The sequence below is a fragment of the Eubalaena glacialis genome, chromosome 4 (assembly GCF_028564815.1).
Source record: "Eubalaena glacialis isolate mEubGla1 chromosome 4, mEubGla1.1.hap2.+ XY, whole genome shotgun sequence".
NCBI classification, from domain to species: Eukaryota; Metazoa; Chordata; class Mammalia; order Artiodactyla; family Balaenidae; genus Eubalaena; species Eubalaena glacialis.
Genome location: NC_083719.1, coordinates 29,653,797 through 29,675,614, shown reverse-complemented (window position 1 = coordinate 29,675,614; position 21,818 = coordinate 29,653,797). Strand labels below are relative to the sequence as shown.

At 40.5% G+C, this 21,818-nt stretch overlaps 1 protein-coding gene across 1 annotated transcript in view; it reads left to right on the top strand.

Moving 5' to 3' along the window:
- The window catches only part of CAPSL (calcyphosine like), a 32,239-nt gene extending 24,934 nt beyond the window's left edge, over positions 1–7,305 (top strand). Inside the window, exon 6 of the mRNA XM_061188934.1 lies at positions 7,204–7,305. Within this exon, the coding sequence (XP_061044917.1) occupies positions 7,204–7,305 (102 nt within the window). The remainder of the gene's footprint in view (positions 1–7,203) is intronic.
- The last annotated feature ends 14,513 nt before the right edge of the window (positions 7,306–21,818 follow it).

Below are 21,818 nucleotides of genomic sequence, written 5' to 3'. Positions count from 1 at the left end.
TAGATTCCATATATATGTGTTAGCATACTGTATTTGTTTTTCTCTTTCTGACTTACTTCACTCTGTATGACAGACTCTAACTCCATCCACCTCATTACAAATACCTCCATTTCATTTCTTTTTATGGCTGAGTAATATTCCATTGTATATATGTGCCACATCTTCTTTATCCATTCATCTGATGATGGACACTTAGGTTGCTTCCATGTCCTGGCTATTGTAAATAGAGCTGCAATGAACATTTTGGTACATGACTCTTTTTGAACTATGGTTTTCTCAGGGTATATGCCCAGTAGTGGGATTGCTGGGTCGTATGGTAGTTCTGTTTGTAGTTTTTTAAGGAACCTCCATACTGTTCTCCATAGTGGCTGTATCAATTTACATTCCCACCAACAGTGCAAGAGTGTTCCCTTTCCTCCACACCCTCTCCAGCATTTATTGTTTCTAGATTTTTTGATGATGGCCAATCTGACCGGTGTGAGATGATATCTCATTGTAGTTTTGATTTGCATTTCTCTAATGATTAATGATGTTGAGCATTCTTTCATGTGTCTGTTGGCAATCTGTATATCTTCTTTGGAGAAATGTCTATTTAGGTCTTCTGCGCATTTTTGGATTGGGTTGTTCGTTTTTTCGTTATTGAGCTGCATGAGCTGCTTGTAAATCTTGGAGATTAATCCTTTGTCAGTTGCTTCATTTGCAAATATTTTCTCCCATTCTCAGGGTTGTCTTTTGGTCTTGTTTATGGTTTCCTTTGCTGTGCAAAAGCTTTTAAGTTTCATTAGGTCCCATTTGTTTATTTGTGTTTTTATTTCCATTTCTCTAGGAGCTGGGTCAAAAAGAATCTTGCTGTGATTTATGTCATAGAGTGTTCTGCCTATGTTTTCCTCTAAGAGTTTGATAGTGTCTGGCCTTACACTTAGGTCTTTAATCCATTTTGAGTTTATTTTTGTGTATGGTGTCAGGGAGTGTTCTAATTTCATACTTTTACATGTATCTGTCCAATTTTCCCAGCACCACTTATTGAAGAGATGATACAAATAGATGGAGAGATATACCATGTTCTTGGATTGGAAGAATCAACATTGTGAAAATGACTCTACTACCCAAAGCAATCTACAGATTCAATGCAATCCCTATCAAACTACCACTGGCATTTTTCACAGAACTAGAACAAAAAATTTCACAATTTGTATGGAAACACAAAAGACCCTGAATAGCCAAAGCAATCTTGAGAACGAAAAATGGAGCTGGAGGAATCAGGCTCCCTGACTTCAGACTATATTACAAAGCTACAGTAATCAAGACAGTTTGGTACTGGCACAAAAACAGAAATATAGATCAATGGAACAGGATAGAAAGCCCAGAGATAAACCCATGCACATATGGTCACCTTATCTTTGATAAAGGAGGCAAGCATATACAGTGGAGAAAAGACAGCCTGATCTTATGTATTTAAGTGGCTCTGGATTTAGTGTCGGAACACGCTTGCCATTTTTTGTATCAATTCGTTTGTTTACTTTTTACTTCGCAGATTTGGAAGTTGGGATCAGGATATACATTGATTTAAGAATTGTGAAAACAGACGTTTCCAGATGAGAATGATAGCAATCAACAAAGAGGACGCCTTGCTTTGTTTATTGTTGAGAATCTAAACTCTCAGTTCCCCTGGTGACAGGCTGGAAAAGAGACCTTTTTCTTGAGGATGAGAGCGTCCCCATATCATGGGAAGCTAGCTTTTGTTTTGCAAATTAATGGCACAAGTCTGGTTTTCCATTGGATTTATTATGTAGGCTTATGTAGACGGTGGCAGTCCAAAAGATGCCAAGTATTATGAAGAAATACGTAGGAATGATGTAGAAAGCCAGAAGAAACTATGAAGAAATGGACAGGAAAAATATCCATGTCTTCTGCAGCCTACACCTTGCAGATTGTGACTAAGGAGAGGTCCCCGGTTATCTGGGCATGGTGGGTTTCAAGCCTGCTGCTCTAGATGATTTGTGTCTTTGATTCTGGGAATGACTCATGCCTCTGCTTAACTGGGGCCATAGAATTACCGTGTGATTCTGAAGAAGGACTAGGTTGCAGCTATCAGCTTCGTCTTCCCCAGTAGTACTTTGCTTCCTGTCTAATTGGGGCACAGGACACTGCTATCAGATTTCTGATAATCCATGCCTCACAGTGTATTGGGTCACATTAAGTCACCTCCCTTCTAGCAGGTTAGGTTCTGGACTGCAGCGAGGATTCCACCACGGCCCCCTCGCCCTCCGGACACCAGATCTAATAACCTGATGGTCAAGGATCACTCCACTCCTGTTCTCAGTCTTAACCTGTGATTTCTGGCCTAGTCAGCAACCACTCATTATTTAAATCTATTCCTTCTGGTAGCAGTGGGAGGGACAGAGACGGGTCATTAAAAAAATTATTTGCTAATATTTTTTCTGTGTACATATATATTTTTTAACTTGTACATTTAAAACGTTACTCCCTTTGTAATGAAAAAAAAAAAAAGATAAACTGACCACTTAGGTAAGAGGATAAAACACAAAAAGTGTCTCCAAAAGAACCCTTGGGAGCGCTTCAACTGTTAGGCCCGGGCCCCAGATAGAAAATTACACAAATAAGCTAAAGAGAAGAGGATGAAATTGGCAGCTTTTCATGAAACAGGAACAATGAGAATTCTGAGAATCAGGATTGGTCAGAACAAGCTACCAGTATCGGTACTGAATCTGGGTTTCTAACTCCCCGCAAGGCAAACCCAGGGAAGAATGGAGAAGCCCTGCCTCAGCCGCTGTCAAGAGCTGGAGCACATGCTGTCTGAGTTCCAGTTACAGGGCAGACGAGAAAGCCAAGATGCATGAGCTGAATTGTAGACTGAGACAGAATTCTTCCAGCCGGTCTGTGGGGCTGATTTTCAGTCATTTAAACCTTGATAGGATTTCTTTCCAGACCCAGATGGCCCTCTGGAGGACAATGTATGGTTCTTTGTGGTTTGGTGGCAAGCATGGAGTCACGTTTCATACTGTAATAGCAGCTTTTAAGGCAGAGCTGGGCCCCCTCCAAGTAGGCTGCATACGTCATGGTTTTAGGGTGAAAAGACATCCCATCAAAAAATACTTATTGAGCCACTGCCATGTGCCATGTTCTTTTCTAGGCTGTGGGGATAAGCAATGTGCTAGAATAAATGCAAACAAAACTACTGGCTTTTGGGCCAATCGAACTGCCCACAGTCTTTCAGAGATCAAAGAGGAAGGGAAGTTCTGAAGCACTGAAGTTCCCCGCTCTGAGTCTCATCTGGCTTCTGAATCAGGGCGGTTGGGACCCTTCACATGGTGGTGTGTGGAAGAACTATGTAGTGGATCTGATGGGTGTAGACAGTCAAGGAAAATACCCTTCTATTCTTGGAGGTAGGTCACTGGCCCTTCACTTCTCTTGGCCGGTATGGATTGCCTCACTGAATCACAAGAGTACAAGCAGGTCACGATTCAACCCTCATCAGGCTCCTTACAGATGCAATTTATTCTGCTGATGTTTAATCAAGTGGAGGTTAAATTAACCAGGTGTATTCTTGGATGGTGTGTGGGTGCCTTTCTACTCTTTCCTCATGAAATTCTACTAACACGCTCTGAGCAGTGTACCTTTTTGGATTTACGCATATCTCTTTGGGGCACAGAATAAAAAACAACTTCATAACTTCCAGTTTTTCAGATTAGTCAGCAAACTTGTTTTCCTGGAAATTATAGGCTGTTCTTTTAAATGAAGGGCTTGTTGAAAGACGCAACAAAGTTTTAAATTTTAGAAATTCTTATGATTGAAGGGAAAACAAAGGTGCCCAGGGTCTGATAGATTGTTATATAATGTTATTTTCGTGTCATTGATCCTTTGAAAGCCGTGTTTCTAAGCATAGTTTTACTCTTCCAAGTTGCTTGTATGAAAATGACATAAACCTTGATAGAGATAGCTAGTTATTGGTTGTAATAAAAAAAAAAAACTACTAAATGAATCCCCTAAAATTATGTGTTCTAAAACAGATGATGGGCGAAATCTGTTGAAAGAAGCATAAACAAGTGATTGCCGGGGGTTTTGAGAAGAGTACTGTGTGAGAAGGGACCTTTTTGCCATCTCAGTTGGTGTGGTGAGGGGTTGTGGTGAAACAGCTTTTCCTCTCTGAGAACAGCACGAGCTTTTTGTTTCATTCTCACACCTGCTTCACCAGAGCCAGTATTTCCCCTCATTAAATGGAGTGGAAGGGGCTCCTTAGGAGAGAACCCCCTTGAACATATGAGCAACCAACCAGTAGCTGAGGTTGGACCTCGCCACCACCAGAAAGGTAGACAGCATCAGGGAGAGAACATCTCAAGATGTAATGGTCTATTTTCTTTTGTTCTGGATTCTTCTCCCTCTTCTTCATAAATGGAATATATTTTTATTGCTCTGGAGTATCATGAATGTCCTAATAGCCACTGAATGCTGTGGATGCATTTTCTGTTTCACCAAAAGTCCTGTGAGTACCATAGGTTTCCGGCTCCCGCTTTGCTCTCAACAGCGGACCTGTAGCAAGCAGCTCAGATGCAGGAAGGGTCACACCCAGCTTTACGTCACGCTGGCCACGCAACCATCATTCATCTCCAATTTCATCCTGCTCTAGACCTCATACTAAATTTACAAAGGACCCGGGGACTCAGAGCTCAAGCACTTGAAATTTGAAGCAAGCTCTGAGCCTGTAGTTTGTAATCCTGTCATTGAAGACTTGGGTACCTATTTCTTTACTCGTCTTAACACTTGGCCCTCAGGGACTGGTTTTGATCCTGGGAACATCTTGATCTTAAACTTGAAAGGTTTGAGTTGCTGGTCTCCTAGGAACGCTCAGGCCACATGCAGAACTGGAGACAATCAGTGCTCCAAGGGAGCCTTAGAACAGGATGTGGACCTGCAGTTGAGAGAAAATGATGGAGGCCGAGTGGCCTGCTCCTGCCAGAGTGCTTCCACCTTGATGAGATAAAGTGGGGCACGAATGCAGGGTATTAGCAAATGTCAGGCATTACCTCAGAAAACCCAGATCATTCCTTTAGTTTCCAAGGGAACTGGGAAACTAAATACCATTCTACAAATTTCATACTTAGTTATGCCTAAAATCTCATTTAGCAATATCATTCAACACCCATTTACTTCAGGTTATCTTTGAGGCTGCAAAGTGAATATAGTAAATCACCATTAATTTAGGCTCCAATAATTGAGCTCATTTAGGTAGGGTTTGTGTGACAATTTACTTTTGTTCCATCTGTACTAAAAAAAGCGGGGCTGTTAAGCAAATCAGTAATGGAAAGAAGGTTATAAAGGCTGTGCCTACTTATATTCGTGTATGTTTTGCAGCTGCTTGGAGATATCTATTTGCATACAAGTATAATTATTATGCTAGTCATAAAAAGTTCCCACATATCTTATAAAACAATATCAGGCCAACAGTTAGTTGACAAGACTTTATTTGCATAACTGGAAAACAAGCTATTTTCTAGATAGTGAGCTGTTTCTATATGTAAATCCTCTCTTGATAGGATTCTCAAATAGAAATTGAATAGAAATTATGCTCAAAAACAATGTTTTATAAAGCAGATTTCACGAGATATCTATGACGTAAAAGTTTAAATATTTTGTTTCAAAAACTGTGCATGGTAAGCTAGGTATGCACTGAAAGCAAGAACTTGTCTTTAATGGCAATAGTTAGGATATCATTTCTAGGAACCAGAGATTGAGAAGTTTTTGAGCTGCAAGGTTAGACATGGTTTAATTTATAATACCAGCCTTGTCATTTTGTCACATTATCAGACTGTGCCTTGCCATTAACATGATTCTGATCTAGTAGGATTTCTGCAATTTTAAGGCTTGAAACATTAACTACTCTTATAATAAAATAGTTCAGCTATCTTTTCTATTTCCATTTTAAAGTGGTTCCAAAATATATTTCTTCTTATTAACTAACATGTTACATACCCTGCTTCTTTAAAAGTTTACTTCCCTGATGGTGCTTTCGAATCATCTAAAAATGTACCTGTGTGATGTTTCAGTTACAGGTGATGAAATTCCTTTGAAAATGATGAGGCTCTGCTCAGATTGTACTCTCTTGTGCTTTTAAAAGAACAAAACGTAATTACCCATAAAAACCATTATTTTGACAGCCAAGAATGAGAGTTTGAAAATTTGATGTTAATACTCCTTTTCCTGCAGGGTTGGACTACTGCCTAATGGGCCAAGCAAGTTCCCAGAATGCTCGGCCTCTGAGTGATGCTTCCAAGACTACGGGGAATATTAATACTCTCTGGGCTGGTATTAAGGAGCAGGGGAGGTTAAGAGGGAGGGGAGAGAGACGGAACCTAGAGGTTGATTACTGCTCTTTGTGTCTCTGCTCTTAACTCTATTGCCTGTTATCGGAAGCACAGGGCCAAGCATGAAACACTAACACATATCCCGGCCAAATTGAGCGGTTGCGTGAGTTTGCCTTTAGCACCTCTCCTATGGCTACTCCCCTGCACTGTGCTATGGAACCCCAGGCATCATGTACTCCTGGGGGCCCAAGGATCCCGGGAGGTTCCCCCCTCTCTAGTTTTATTCCTACCTCTGTGCTTGGTCTAGACTCCCCTTCACTAAAGGGCTTTTTATCTATTCATTTATGCTGTAAACTTCTCTAAAGTATTAACAATAACCACAAGTATCTTGATACAAAGTATGCTCTACAGCAGCACTGCCACATAGAACTTTCTGTGATGATGGCAATGTCCTATATTGTGTTCTCCAAGATGTCAGCCACTAGCCACAGGGGGCTAGTGTGAATGAGGAGCTGAACTTTTTATTATGTTTAATTTTAATTCAGTTAAATTAAAAAAGCCACGTGTGACTAGTGGCTACTGTATTGGACAGCACAGCTCTAGAGGTTTTTATCTTATTGCAAGAAATGATGGCTGTGTGAAAACTGTAGCTGGCCAGTGGGCAGGCAGGTCTTTGGCGGCCCTTGCAAATGCCCCATCTCAGAGTCAGAGGGGAAAGTCAAGCCAGGCTTCCCCCGCCGACTCGCCTGACCCTGCCTGAGGTCCAGTGGCAAAGCAAACTCAATAGAAAAGATTTCAGGGAGAACGTAAACTGCTAAACAATGACACACATGTTTTGACACCATTTCCTTCTTTTTCCCTTGCCCTTTATCCCCCTCAGGTTTCAAAAGAAGACTTTTTGAACTATTATGCTGGTGTTAGTGCTTCTATTGACACCGATGTCTATTTCATTTTAATGATGAGAGAATCCTGGAGATTATGACTTATGTCTGTTAATTCTTTTGCAAATCTCAGAGAATGGAATGAGTTTGAAAGAAGTCCAATGCTGTAGATTTTGATGAACTGAAGTTTCTGGAAGATCTGGAATTTCAAAAGCAATAGATCTTCAATCATCTTACTTTATTACTTGGAACATGTTCATTTCCTTAAATGTCTGAGAATATATTTTCAAATCAGAAAGAAAGGAAGGAAAGAAGGAAGAAAGAAAATCATAAAGTGAGACTGGGAGGTGTTCCTTAGGTGAAATAATGCACTTGTTATAGTTGTGCCTCTTGCAGGTGTAAATGTAACTGTTTCTCCACACCTTCACTTTATCTGCTGTCTTTGGAGTCTGTAGCAGGAGGTGATAATAAAAGAATTGGAGGAACATCCATCTGTGTAAAATTTCCTGAGCTTACTTATTTTGGTTTCTCTTGGTGAATACTTCATAAGTAAAATTTATTTTATTCTGAAATCCAATGACTTTTGGGGGGCCTATTTTTATATTTTGATCTGGGGATTAAAACTCAGCAAATTGCCACACTTGTGTGAACAGAGGACTTAAGTGCCTCCTGTGACGAAAGGAAGGTGAGCTGAGCTGGCCCACCTGGCTGAAGGCTGGGCTTCCTTGGAGTGACTCACTTCCTGGATCAGCCTATTAGGGTGAGAGAGATGCACAAAGAAAGGGAAGTGCCTGTTAGAAGCTGTGGAGACTTTCTGGGGCTTTGGGGTAAACTGGCGAGGGGCCTTTGAAACTGATTTTGGAATTCACCTTTTGAACCCACACTTCCAGGCTGCTCCCCAAGGCTCATGATGTCAGATTTCCTGACCCATTCCCTTCCTCTAGTGACTACTTCTCAAGGAACAAAAATGGCTGGACATAACCAAAGGCCCTTCATCCTGGAAAAGCAGAAGAAGTGAGGGTGGGAGTGGAGATGGAAGGCTAAAGCTGGGCTTCTCCAACTTTGATGAGCACACACATCCCATGGGGATCTTGTTAATATGCTAATTTGGATTCAGAAATCTGGGGCAAGGACTGAACTTCAGCCTTTCTAACAAGCTTCCCTGTGACATTGATGCCTCTGGCCTCTGGGTAACATTTCGAGTAGTAAGGGGTAGAGAGATACCAGCGTGGATATTTCCAGTGCACTTGACTTATTATTTGCCCACCTTTGGTTGACCATACTAATTTATGATTTTTGACTGCTGGGCCATCCTCTCTTTGTCTTTAAAGTCGTGAAAGTCTGAAGGAAGTACCATAGAAAACGTGTGCTTCCTGGGCACATGAAGGAGAGAACTCGCACTTGTGCGGTGGTATTTCAATTGGAGAATTTCTCATTGTCCAGGACCGAGTCCTGCAGCCTTCCAGCCTCAAAGACCTGATGGTGCCAGCCCACTGAGGGTAGGTTTTATCTCTTGAGACCTCCACTGAGCAAGCTCATAGCAACTGATACTAAAACTAGAATCCAAACCATTCATCTACTATGGAGAATGCAATTCTCAAGTTTGCTGAGACCAGATGAGAGGACCTCGTCTAGGTTTGAGGATGAGAGAGTGACAGCTTAGCACTCAGTTCAAGGTTGCTTTTAGCAGTTTATTCTCAGATATGACTAAGCAGTGCAAGAGGATATACCTGTGGTATGTTAGGGTAACACTAACTGCTGTAGCAAATAAACCTGCACATTTACAAATGCTCAAACACAAAATATATTTATTTTTCATTCATGAAACAGTATTATGTATGTGCTATTCATGGTCGGTGACCAGCTTTTCTCTGTGCAGTGATTTCAGGTTGCAGGACTATTCCGTGTTGTGGTTCTGTTGTTCTCTAGGGCTTCATCATCAATGACATCCACATGGCTAAAGGGTAAAGAGGTATAGAGAAGGCTGAAGAACTTTCTGAAAAGCTTTGGTCTGGAAGTGACACACATCAATTCTGCTTGCACTGCATTTGATGATAAATAGTCACACGATTACATCTAAATGCAAAGGAGGCTGGGAAGTGCAGTCCCGGGCAGGAAATATTCCCGCCAGTGAAAATCTATCTAATGACAGGAGAGTACAAATTTTGGTGGACAACTAGCATTTTTTAAAAAAAATTTAATTCATTTATTTATTTTTGGCTGCGTTGGGTCTTCGTTGCTGCGCGCGGGCTTTCTCTAGTTGCGGCGAGCTGGGGCTACTATTCGTTGTGGTGCGCGGGCTTCTCACTGCGGTGGCTTCTCTTGTTGTGGAGTACGGGCTCTAGGTGCGCGGGTTTCAGTAGTTGTGGCTCACAGGCTGTGGAGCACAGGCTCAGGAGTTGTGGCGCACGGGCTTAGTTTCTCCGAGGCATGTGGGATCTTCCCAGATCAGGGCTCGAACCCGTGTCCCCTGCATTGGCAGGCAGATTCTTAACCACTGCGCTACCAGGGAAGTCCCAACTAGCTTTTTGAATAACTTTTGAAATAGCAGTCCTACTGCCTTCCATTTTCTTAAAGAGGCATGCTTCGAACCAACATGGAGTGAGGTATTTGCCAGGTTAGAGGCAGAACTGAGGTCTCTCTATCTTTAGCCACATTGGCAGCAAAGAAAACAATTTCTACAACCATATAAGGTAATTATTTTCTAATCAGCAAGTCCTGTCATTTGGGCCTCATAGTTCTATTCCAGGCCTTGATATTCATGCTGCCATAACACTGAAGCAACTCATCCTTTATCTGCCCCTATGACACAAGACCTAGGAATTTTCCATCTATATCTATGCAGGGGATTTCTGTGGGGAGGTGTAGCTATGTCCTAACGCACATACTGGAACCAAGTTATTCATGTTGGTAAATGAGAAATGTTTTGCCCTAGAGACAGATCTCTTTTTGGAAACTTAATTATTATTATGAAGTTATTTGGTCATTGGAATCAGAACAAAGGGCATGTAGATTAAAATATTTCATGAAATTAGGCTGACAGTTTATAACATTCATTTTGCTAGTGAGACCATAATCTTTTCCCAACAGTTCCTGGAGAAGACTATCAAAGATGCCCTCTCTGACCTATCTCTTTTTCAATGCATCATAGCTGACTAACAGCCCATAAGGAGGGACACACACTTCACTTTAGATGTGTTAATTAGGCATGTCCAATGAAATCACTCAGGATCTGGTCTGCCTTGCCTGCTTGCAGTTGATGTTTGTCTCTTTAGGGTACTTTTATATACCTCTGTTCTAATTCATTGTGTATAAAATATCACAGCCATTTTATTGTTGTTCTGAGGGCTATCTCATTTCCCTGTTATTTGGAGTGCAACTTATTGTAGTCCCAGGGAACTGACAACAGAAATCAGGTGCATTCTTGTTTCATCTTAGAGGGAAAAATTAAATAGAAGAGAATTATCTTATCTGGAGATAGTTCATCAGAATAACCAAACAACATGGTTCAATGCGTCATGGGGAGAAGGTGACACAGGGTGAGGACCTAGATATTTTCAGGATGGGGGCTGGTCACCAGAAAGACTAACCACATAATTAGAGAGTGGAAATTTTGGGCCGTCCCAGCTTCTGAGGAGGGGAGAGGTTCTGGAGATTGAGTTCAGTCCTGTGGACAGTGTTTTGATCAAGCATGCCTACCCAATGAGACCCAATAAAAACTTTTGAACACTGAGGCTCAGTAGCACTTCCTGGTTGGTGAGCAAATTGATGTGCAGGAAGGGTGACACACTTTGATTCCAGGAGAAGAGCAAAGCATAGCCTGCCTTCTCTGTCAAACTTCACCCTATGTATCTTCATCTGGCTGGTCCTCCTGATTTGTATCGTTAATAATAAAACTGTAATTGTATGTAGAGTGCTTTCCTGAGTTCTGTGAGTCATTCTAGGGAATTACTGAACCTGAGGGTGTTGTAGGAACCTGCATTTCTAAGCAAATGGCTATAAATTCAAGACTGTAATATGGTAACCCTGCCTGAGGTTCTGGCTGGCCTGGCCTGCTCTGTAGAATTCAGACTCAAGATGCAATACCAACTCTTACCAGATGCTAGCCTGCCAGCTTGCCATAAGGTGTTGGAAGTACCAGTCCTCACCAATCATGTAAACCAATTACCAATTTCTTTTTTTTTGGCTGCGGGGCATGTGGGATCTAGTTCCCTGACCAGGGATAGAACCCGCACCCCCTGCATTGGAAGCATGGAGTCTTAACCACTGGACCACCAGGGAAGTCCCTGAACCAATTTCTTAAAATAAGTCCTCTTTCTCTACACACACACACACACACACACACACACACACACACACACTTGGTTCTGTTTCTCTGGAGAATCCTGACTAATACAGAAGTATAAGTAGCCTGGGGAGCCCAGAAATAAGCAGAAAATGTCTGAAAGAAGACCATTCTTGTTGGGGGTTGTGCCCATTAATTTCTGGGGCCTGCCTTAACTCTGGGTAGTTAGTGCCAGAGTGGATTGCACTACACCTAGTTGGGGTTGCAACAGCAACAAGCTAAGTCATTATTTGCTAAACTGGCTCATATTTCAAAGTTCAATTCAAAAGTTAAAAGGTTTTACAAAGCTTTCCTCAATCTTCTAGCAAGATTGACTTGTTCTTTCATTTTCTATGCTGCTTTTGTTGAGGATATATGTATCTTTATATCATAATCTACTAGTCGGATGTATAAAAAATATTATTTTCTCTAGTAGACATTCATTCAAACTTGGAGCACTGCCCCATTCAAGCTGGCTGGCAGAAAATGTAGCTTAAGTCTTTCTTGGGATTCCCACCGAAGGCTGTTCTATGGTTCTTAAATTTGGCAAGCCGGGAAAGGGAAAGGGTGTAACTTCAGATCACACATGTTATCCCTGAGATGTCTGCTGCCTCTCTTACACCCACTGAATCTCGGCAGCTTTTCTACCATACTTGGGAAATGACAACTTTGAGAGCTGCCAATGGGGTAAATGAGGAGCTCACTTTTGAGAAAGCTATGGATATTTAAGGAAGAAATACAACAGGCATTTGGATATTCATTCATTCTACCAATAAATATTTACTTAGCAAATATTTACTTAGCAAATATTACTATTCTAGGTGCTGGAGATTTAGCCTTGAACAAAAGAAATATGATATATTTACTCATGAGAGTTCAGTATAGAAGACACAAATCTAAAGTTCAAGGTGTAGGTCAGGATGGATAGGAAAATCTGGAAGGTGAAGAGCCAATGAATGTATTGAAAAAAAGCAAAGGTACAGGAGAGACTGGATGACTGAAGGAGCAAGATTCTGGAGAAGGAGGAAGGACTGCGGTAAAGGACATTAACGGTTGACATTGTCCTCTACTGAGGGAGGGGAAGCTCATCCTTTGACTAGGGGAAGAGTTGGTAGAGTTTTATGGGGGTTTGGGAGTGTGTGGATGGAGATAGTAAATAGAGAGGAAATATGAGTTTTGACTCAGTTTTCTCAAAGTGAAGGTAAAGTCACTTGCTGGGAATGAGAAGAACTGAGATTCAATGAGGATTTGAAGTAAGAGGTAGAGGTTTGGCTAGTGATGGAGTGCATTGGGAGAGGATGCTGCCAAGTATGAATAAAGAAAAGCACAAATTTGTAAGGACCCCAGTTGGCAGCATTGTGAAATTTTCACCAGGACCACCCAGCAGATAGGGAGAGATGCGAATTGTAGGGACATGTCATATCATCTTGTTCCATAACATCTATCACTGCCATTTGCATACAAGAGGTGCTCAGTTAACTGGTGGAATTCAAAAATTATTTAAAAGATGGGAAGATGGGGAATCTTGAAGTTCACTGCTCTACCACCCATATCACAAGGAAGAAGTCGGACAATGACTCTAGAACAGCAAATTCTCATTTTTTATCAAAGTAGTCAGTATCAAGATTATTCTAGAAAAATAGACTTTACAGGAAAAAAATGAAAATTTTAATTCCAAGTAATAATTATACTGAGAAACATTTTGGTCTTTTAATTATTTTATTACAATAATAAAACATACACACTTTCTCCCTAAAGGAAAAGAAGACAAATGTAGTAAATGGAAAGTCTTCTACTTTCATGTACTCATTTACCATTTCATTCTTCTCCCCCATAATCACCACTGAAAACTCTTTGGAGCATTGCCTTCCAGACTGTTTTATAAGCATATTCTTAATTCTGGTATTCTGTCTATCTTTATATATAATTTTGAAAAGGTTCTTTTTTAGTAGACTCTTTTGTTTGCTTCTCTAACATCCTTTATTTCCTTCCTTCTTTGTCACCCCTGTTTTGGCCAGGTGTCCATCTCATCCTCAGGTCCAGAGATGGTGAGCCATTTCCAAGTCAACCAGTACATGGCATTCTCTTGGTGACTGTTATTGATCCAAGGATGTGCACATTACTTCAGTTGGGTCAATCATACTGAAGGGAAAAAGTAAATTTCATGTTTAAGAGAGAATGTTTTCCCCACTTAATTTATGTAAGAAATGGTTACATTTTTTTGCTATTAGACTAAAGGATCTATAAATATTGAAATCCTTCCATGGCCCAACGACTTTTCTTTCCCAAAATGTTCTCAGGAAATTTATAGATTAAAGGCATTTCATTAAGTAATGGAGAGAAGGTGACAGTGGGCCTGCTGCTGTATCGACGAGATAGGAAGGGCTTCCTTAGGTAGAGGCAACACTTGCGTCCTCCTGTAAATGTGGCGTCATAACTCTCCACATATCTGACTGGCGTAATTTGCATTAACTGCTGATTCTTTACGCCTTTCCTTATCCATACTCTTTACCTTATGATTTGGAGTTCCCACACAAGAGGGAGTATATTTCTTTACTCCTTGATTCTGAGTTTGGTCATGTGACTTTTTTGGCCAATAGGATAAGGTGACCGGTGTGCCAGTTCTGAATGTAAGCCTCAGAAGGTCTTTGTGTTTCTGCTTGTCCCCTAGTACCTCTACTATGAAATAAGAATAAGTATGGGCAGACTCTTAGTCTCAGGAAAAAGAGAGGGAACTCATGGAACGGTGGTATTCCCAGTGGGACTCAGCCTAAATCAGCTGACTTCCATCTAGGTGCAGATGACTTGTGTCATCCCCGTTGATACCAGTAGAACTACCCAGAAGAACCTAACTTAGATCAGTCAACTCCCACATAATGGGCAATTTGTGAGAATAAATGATGTTGTTTGAAGCCACTGAGCTTTGACATGGTTTGTTACTGAGCATTAGTGTAGCAATAGCTAAGACACACTGCTTAATCTGGTATTTTCTCCTCATGGGAATGATGGGGAAAAGAGGTGGAGACCTCTGCAGAGTTTCTTCCTAGAAAAATGGCATAGACATTTTTCCCTATTATGGTATATGAAGCTCTGCAGTATTTCTTTTAATGATTTTGCTAATTTTCCATAATATGGATATAGCATATTTTATTTAGAATATTAAAATTTTTTCTCTATTACAAGCAGTGTTTCATCGATATTTCTTGTACATATATTTTTGACTCCTGTGATTTGTTCTGTAGAGAATTTTTAAAAGTGAAATTTCGGGGTATTCACCTTTGAATTTTTGCTCTTTTTTCCAAATTGCCCTCTTAAAATTTGTACTAATTTATATTCCTACCTACAGTATATGAGAAAGCCTCTTTTCCCATGCCCTTGGCAAGCATTGAAGTTTAGCAAGCTTGTAAATTTTCCCAGTTTAATAGGCAAAACAATCTGTCTCATTCACTTTATTTGCATTTTTTGATTCTGAATGAGATTGAGCACATTTTCATATTTTTATAGTCAATTTCATTTCTTTTGTGAACGCTCTGTTAGTGTGCTTTGTCTATTTCCCTCTTGGATTGTTCATATTTTGCTTATTGACATATAAGATTCTTTGGATGTTAAGATATTAGCACTTTGCCTATCATATTGTTACTATATTTTTCCAGTTTGTTTTTATCTTTTCTTTTTGTTGTGGATTTTTAAAATGCAATAAAAATTTATCAATAGTCTAAAGTTTTTTGCAGTCAAATATATCAATCTTTATGGCTTCTGGGTTTTATGTCTTATGTAGAAATGCATTCCACATCCAAAATGTATAAAATGATTCACCTATGTCTTCTGGCATATTTGTTTTCATTTTTTACATTATTTACATCTTCAATCTATGTGGGATTTACTTTGGTGTAAGAAGTTGGTCAGCACTTTCCTTTTTATCCACAAATGGCTGGTGTGTTGTTCCAATCTCTCTCTTTCTCTCTTTTAAATAATCCACCTTTACTACATTAATTAGAAATAATGAATTTTTTTTGTAAGCACATGGATCTGGACACAGGTTCTCTATTATTGGGCTGGCCAAAAAATTCTTTCTGGTTTTTCTGTAACATCTTACAGAAAAACCCGAAAGAACGTTTTGGCCAACCAAATATATTCCATTGATTGTTCTGTCACAAAATAAAAGAAAAGAAAAAGAAGAAAATATAACTAAGGATATCTGTAATTTTTTCACTTCTAAATGTATAATGATAGTAATTTATATTGCCATTAAAAATGTGAATAAAATTTTAAAATCCCTTGTATAGTCAGTTTCTTCTCAATTTTTTTCTTCTCCAGAGTCATGCAGGCTCTTCTTGAACATGTATTTTTCCATTTAGTATTTGGAATAACAGCATATGTATATATGTACATGATGTGGAAGGCTACACATCAATTAATAAATATGATTATTTCTGAGGAGTGGGATTGTTGAGCAAGGTCTTTTACTTGTTACACTATATACATCTATGTTTCTTGAATTTTGGGGAAGAGGCACGTATTATTTTAGTAATAAAGCATCAATAAAGATTTAAAGAAATGACTCAATATATGAAAATATTGTAATCAAAGACCTTAATGAAGTCTTTGTGCCTTTTAGTGTATTTTTAAAATTTGATCCACTTGTGTTTTCAAGATGTGCAATCATTTCATCTGCCAGTAATGATCATTTGGTTTCCTCCTGTTTAATATTTATGCTTCTTACTTTTCTCCTTGTCTGCTTGCATTTCCTAGATTTCTAGGCCAATGTTAAATGTGATGGCAATGAAACTTCTTTTGTGTTATCTGTAGATTAAATGGAGTATAACCTTTAATACTTCATCATTGAGCATGATTCTGGTTTATGTTCTATTCTTATTTTACTAAAGCTTTTTATTTAAAAAAAAAATCCTAAGCACCACTCAAATCTACGTTGGCAACTTCATACTACGATTCATAAAAGTTTATTAATATACAAAAAATGGATTTTCAGTGAAGCGTATTCATCAATATCCTGCTGAAGCATTTATTGACACTCTAATTAAACTATCTCATAGGATATAAAAGCAATATTTCATTGTTATCAGTGAATAGCAGTGTCTTTAGCTTCATATTAAAATGTTTTCTGATTATTTTGCATTTTGTCTAATGACTCGTGCAGTTTGCACTTTGCAGCAACTAATTTGTTATAAAAAAGGAAAAAGTCCTTCTCAGTCTCTGCAAGTTCTTTTCTCCTCCTTGATGAGAGATCTTTACCCAGAGTAGAAAGGAATTCGCCCTCATGATTTATGGTTGAGGGATCCACCAGATTAACTCAAGTGTTAAGCACTGAAACTTTATTTTTCAAATCTCAGGGGCTTTGTGTGTTGTTTGCTTCACAGCTGGTTTTCACTAGTGTCCTGAGCAGTGTTAACGTATCCCTCGGACCCACCAGGTTTTACGTATCACACTTTGTTTGTCTGAACAGCTGCCTCATTGCAAGCTGTACACAAATTCCATACAAATGCCACAAGCTATTAAAATTCAGAAGCTGGGTTAGCCTTCAAATGTGGATCTAAAATATACTAAATAAATGAACAAACAGAATTAAATGCAGGTACTCATCAAAGAAAGGAAGCTTTGGAAAATTCTTCCCCATACCACCTCACCCTATTGTTTCTCCACTTCTGTGGTTATGGTGGTTAAGAGTGCAGCTGGGGAGGTAACTGTGGATGGAGAAGGCAACTGACACCTTGCACGTGGCTGCCCAGATGAGCTATTCTCTCAGGGATGCTGTGCCTGCCTCTGCCTGAGCCTGGCATTCTTCTATCTCGAATGGCGATGAGGAAGTATCTTGACTAATAAAACATCATTCACTAATATATTGATTCATTCATTCTATGTTTTTTAATTAATTAATTATTTATTTATTTATAACATGTTTATTGGAGTATAATTGCTTTCCTTCTAGATTTTACGTACTGTGTTTAGCAGCAGACATAAACCCCGATAAGTCATAGTTCTCTCCGCCAGAGTGCTCAGAAGCCCCTAGGGGCGTCAGACAAATTAGGCAATTACAAATCAGTGTGGTGACAATAGGGGTAAGTACACACATGAAATTTATTATGCCACACCCCTGATTAAATTCCTCTTAAGCACCCTCTTCCGCCACAGACTAAATCAAAATTTCTTAGGCTGGCATGTCAAATGCCACTGGCCCCACCAATTCTGCCAAGTGCCATCTCAGCCACCACGCAGCAGACTCTCTGGACCAAGGATGCTAAGCTAAGTAGATGCCCATAGACAGCTTCCACTGAAGCACCTGCTGAATGAACCTGCACACTCCATTCTCTCTCTGATATACATTGACACCTACATCGGGATTTGGCTGCTGGCAGGTTTATCTCTAGTGCCCAACAAGTAAGGTATAAACTCACCCAAGTCAGTTGTGTGTGTTCCCAAACTCATTTAGCCCAGTCGGACCTGTTACTGTAATTACATGATGCAAGCTGGCAAAATGTGAGTGTGCAAAGAAAGACTGCTGTTGATCTAGGAGAACTACTCGAATGGTTTGAAGAGACTTGATAAAGGCATACTGAAAGAATATTGCTAGTAAACAGGGTGGGAAAAGTGATGGTAAAAGACTGGAGTGGGGAGATAAAGCTAGGCATCTACATTTAGATATCTTCTAAAGTGTTTGAAAGTTCTTTTCCATTTTAAAGAAAGCAAAACTAGAAGGAGTAGATGAAGTGTTACTGGTGTGTATTACTTAAGAAAGACAACATGGAACTACAATCAATGACCCCAGAGGAACAGCCTTGGCCTTGTAATAAAAGAGGGATAAATGGGCATACACTCATATGTTTTAAATTCAAATAAGATGTTCAAGGTAGATACATATTATTTTTTTATCAAAGTGTCCTGTGTCTGACTCTCAGAAGTAACCACCAACACCCTACTGTTCTCAACTGAGACAGATAAGAAGACATTACCTACTGTATTTGTAACTCCCCAGATGGTCCAGGCTCTCTCTAAGCTCCATCTCTTTGAACATGCTGTTTCCTCTGCCGGGAAATGCCCTCTCTCTACTCCAGGCTCTGTTAGTTGGCACTCTCCTATTTCCTCTGCACTTCCTTCATGCCACCTCTTCTTGATGCTTCTTTCCTAACGCGTCCTTGGCTGTCCTTGTTTTCCTCACCCAGCAGTAGAAGGTCCTTCCTACATTTGAGGAACTCCCGGCTCTGTGAAGCAGAGCCTGCCTCTCGCTGCAGAAGATGCAAATGCCAGCTATTCTCTGCCCCGACTCCCACTGCTGGCGCCCAGACACAGGACGAGGCGTAGCTGCTTTCAGCCATAGGCTCCTGCTCTGCCTTTAAACCAGAGCTGGTGATGTGGAGCTCTGGGACACTGCTGCCGAGTCTGCTCTGGAGCGGGTGGTGGCAGTGAAGGGCTGTTTCCCATTTCTGGAGGTGCCAGTGGTTGAGATGCAGGGTGGCTCTGTGGCCTCCGTGTGTTTGGTTTTTTGGCCCTCCCAGGTATTCTGGGAGCCCTCTGATAGCCTTTCATAAATTCCTTTTCTGCTCAAATTAGCCAAAGCTGGTTCCTATTGCCTAAAGCTAAGATTCATGACTGATATTTTGGCTCATCACCCCGGTATGACATTGTCGCCTGTTCCAATGTGTCTTTGTCCCCGTGTGATTGCGAGCTGGCGACATCCCATCTCATCTCCATCACCCCAGTGCCCAGCCTAGTGCAAAGTAATGCAGAGCAGATCCTCAACGAATTGCTAATTTGTTAGTTTGCAAATGAATTACTTAATTGATGAAAAAAGTTTCCTCTGAAAATCTCAGTCCATAAAATAACAGCAAATGACACCAGGATGTTTCCAGTGGCTGAGGAGAAGCATGGCCCACTTTGGATAGCCTTTTATTCGTATTTCTCATAGAAGACAAGTGCAGTCACAGAGAGTTCCATAGTGTTTAATTAAATATATGACTGTAACACACATCGGATACTTATAACACACTTAGCAGCACTGCAAAATGTTTGTAATGCATGTGGAAAGTACACAGTCAAATCAGAGACTTTCGGTGTAGTGAACAATGGATATTTTAAAGAATAACCCCGAAGAAAAACAGCTGGGCTGGCAGAAATGCCGCCTGATCTCCATCATTCCAGCTGTTTGATCACATGTGCTCACTGTCTCCCTGGCCAATTCTAAGTCTTGTAGCCTCTCTACAAATGCTCTGAAAACACAAGTATGCACATCTGAAACAGCCCACACTTGGCTTTTCTGAAGCAAATTCCCCTGGAAATGAGAATGAAGGGAGGGGCAAAGGCTGGTAGAAAGTCAGTCGAATAAGCCAGGGTGCCCTAGATTCAGACATGGTTGTTTAATTGACCAAATTTGCCTCCTACTTATCAGTTTTCTTTTCATTTCACGCCATATAGAACTAGCAGTTTACATCTCTGATTTATGCACTGTCTCTGACCAGGAGTTTTTCTTTCTTAATGAAATCCCAAAGAGGGTTGGTCAGAACAAATTTGTAATCTTACATTATACAGTATATAATCAAGCATTAGCAGCAGTTATGATTATAAGAGTATGATACATAGATTTTACATACCTCCGGTAACAGACAGACATTGACACACTGAATTCAAATGATAATCTATGCCAACAGGATTTTAAAGCTGGAGGGACCTTGATCTTCCTTGAGACCCATCCCCTCCTTTCTTTGAGAGATTGTTATTTATATGAGGGATACAAACTTACAGCTTCCAGTCCTGACTTAACATGTAAGGTTGAGTAACTTACCTGTCCTGTCTGTGTCCCCATTTTCACATAAGGCAAAGATAATGGTAAGTACTTCATAGGACCTGTATGAATATGATGCAAGAGAGCTAGGTTGGGCGTGAGGTTTCCTGTGATGACCTCTTCCTCGAGACTTGGTTCACATTTCTACAGAAGGTAAAGAACCCACGTCCGCCTGGTGGAAAATGTCTTGTGCTCACACGCCAGGCAGATTCTGCTTTTCTTCCACAAAGATGTATACCACTCTTGTGGCATTTTCCCTGCCTGTCTTCGAGCAGGGCGCTTTGAACATGCCTCCATGACCGCATTTTGTGTTATAACGATTTGTTTACAAGCTACCTTTCATTAGATTTTTCACTTTATGAGGGCAGGGTCCCAACCTTGTTTGTCTTAGACCTCCCAGTCTACCACTGTGGTTGGCACAGAGCAAGCTTTCCATAAATAATTGTCAAGAAAACGGAAGGGGTAATGCTTACAGAGGTGCTTTGAAAAATCACAAAAGTGCTGAGCAAATCTAAGGGTTTATGGGACTATAGTCATTGCTAGTGATTCAGAGAAAAGCACTGCAAAGTACAACACTGAACTAGTCTGATTATCATTAGGCCTCTAAGCCAACAGATAAGGTCTATTAGTCCACTATTTAACACTCACTTCACAGACATCACCAAATAAAACCAAAAAGAAAATTTAAAAAATTAAAAGCACTTAATTAAAATTTTAAAAATTAAAAGCACTCCCCCCAAACAAACTAAAAACACAACAAAGAAAAAAGGCAAAACATAAATGACAACAATGAGGACAAACTCCCAAACAACAATATCAATCCTGGACTGATGTCCTTCTTGGTCTGTGTACACCCGGAGTGGCGATGGGGATGGTATGGGGGAGTGTGTAGAGGCATCAGCTGCCCTCCCCTGAGTTGAGACTGCTTCGCTGCCTTGACTTGGCTTGAGACAGCCTTTAAAAATTTATCTGGACCAAGAAATGCAAGAGGACCCGTGTCAGATGTTCTCTATATCTTCAGGAACATGGCCACAGTTGGCTCACTCACTGCATGGGCTTGTAATTCCTTCTCCCTGAAGTTTTGTGGCAACATTCATGGTGATAGAAATCAGGATGGTGGATGGATTTGGGTTGGGGAGTCTATACACATATAGAAACGTTATCTCCTGGCTCATGGCTCGAATGCACCAGTGGCCTGAGTCCGTAACATGTTCTTCCATCATCGATGGATGCCACTGGGTGGGAGGGGCAAGAGGATCATGCTCTTGGTAACTAAAAATAGAAATTCCAGGCTTCTAGTTGATTCTCTCTTGAGCACTTTATCAGAAAAATGGAATAAAATGGTCTTTGTGGCTCTGTCTTACCTTCTCTACTTTTTGTAGACATGGTTGGCCATGATGCTACGTATGTCATGAGACCATTCCTCCCGCCCCCTGTCTTCCTTGTAGCCTTTTCAGTTCGGGTGACCATAGGTCCCCATTTGCCTGGGACAGTCC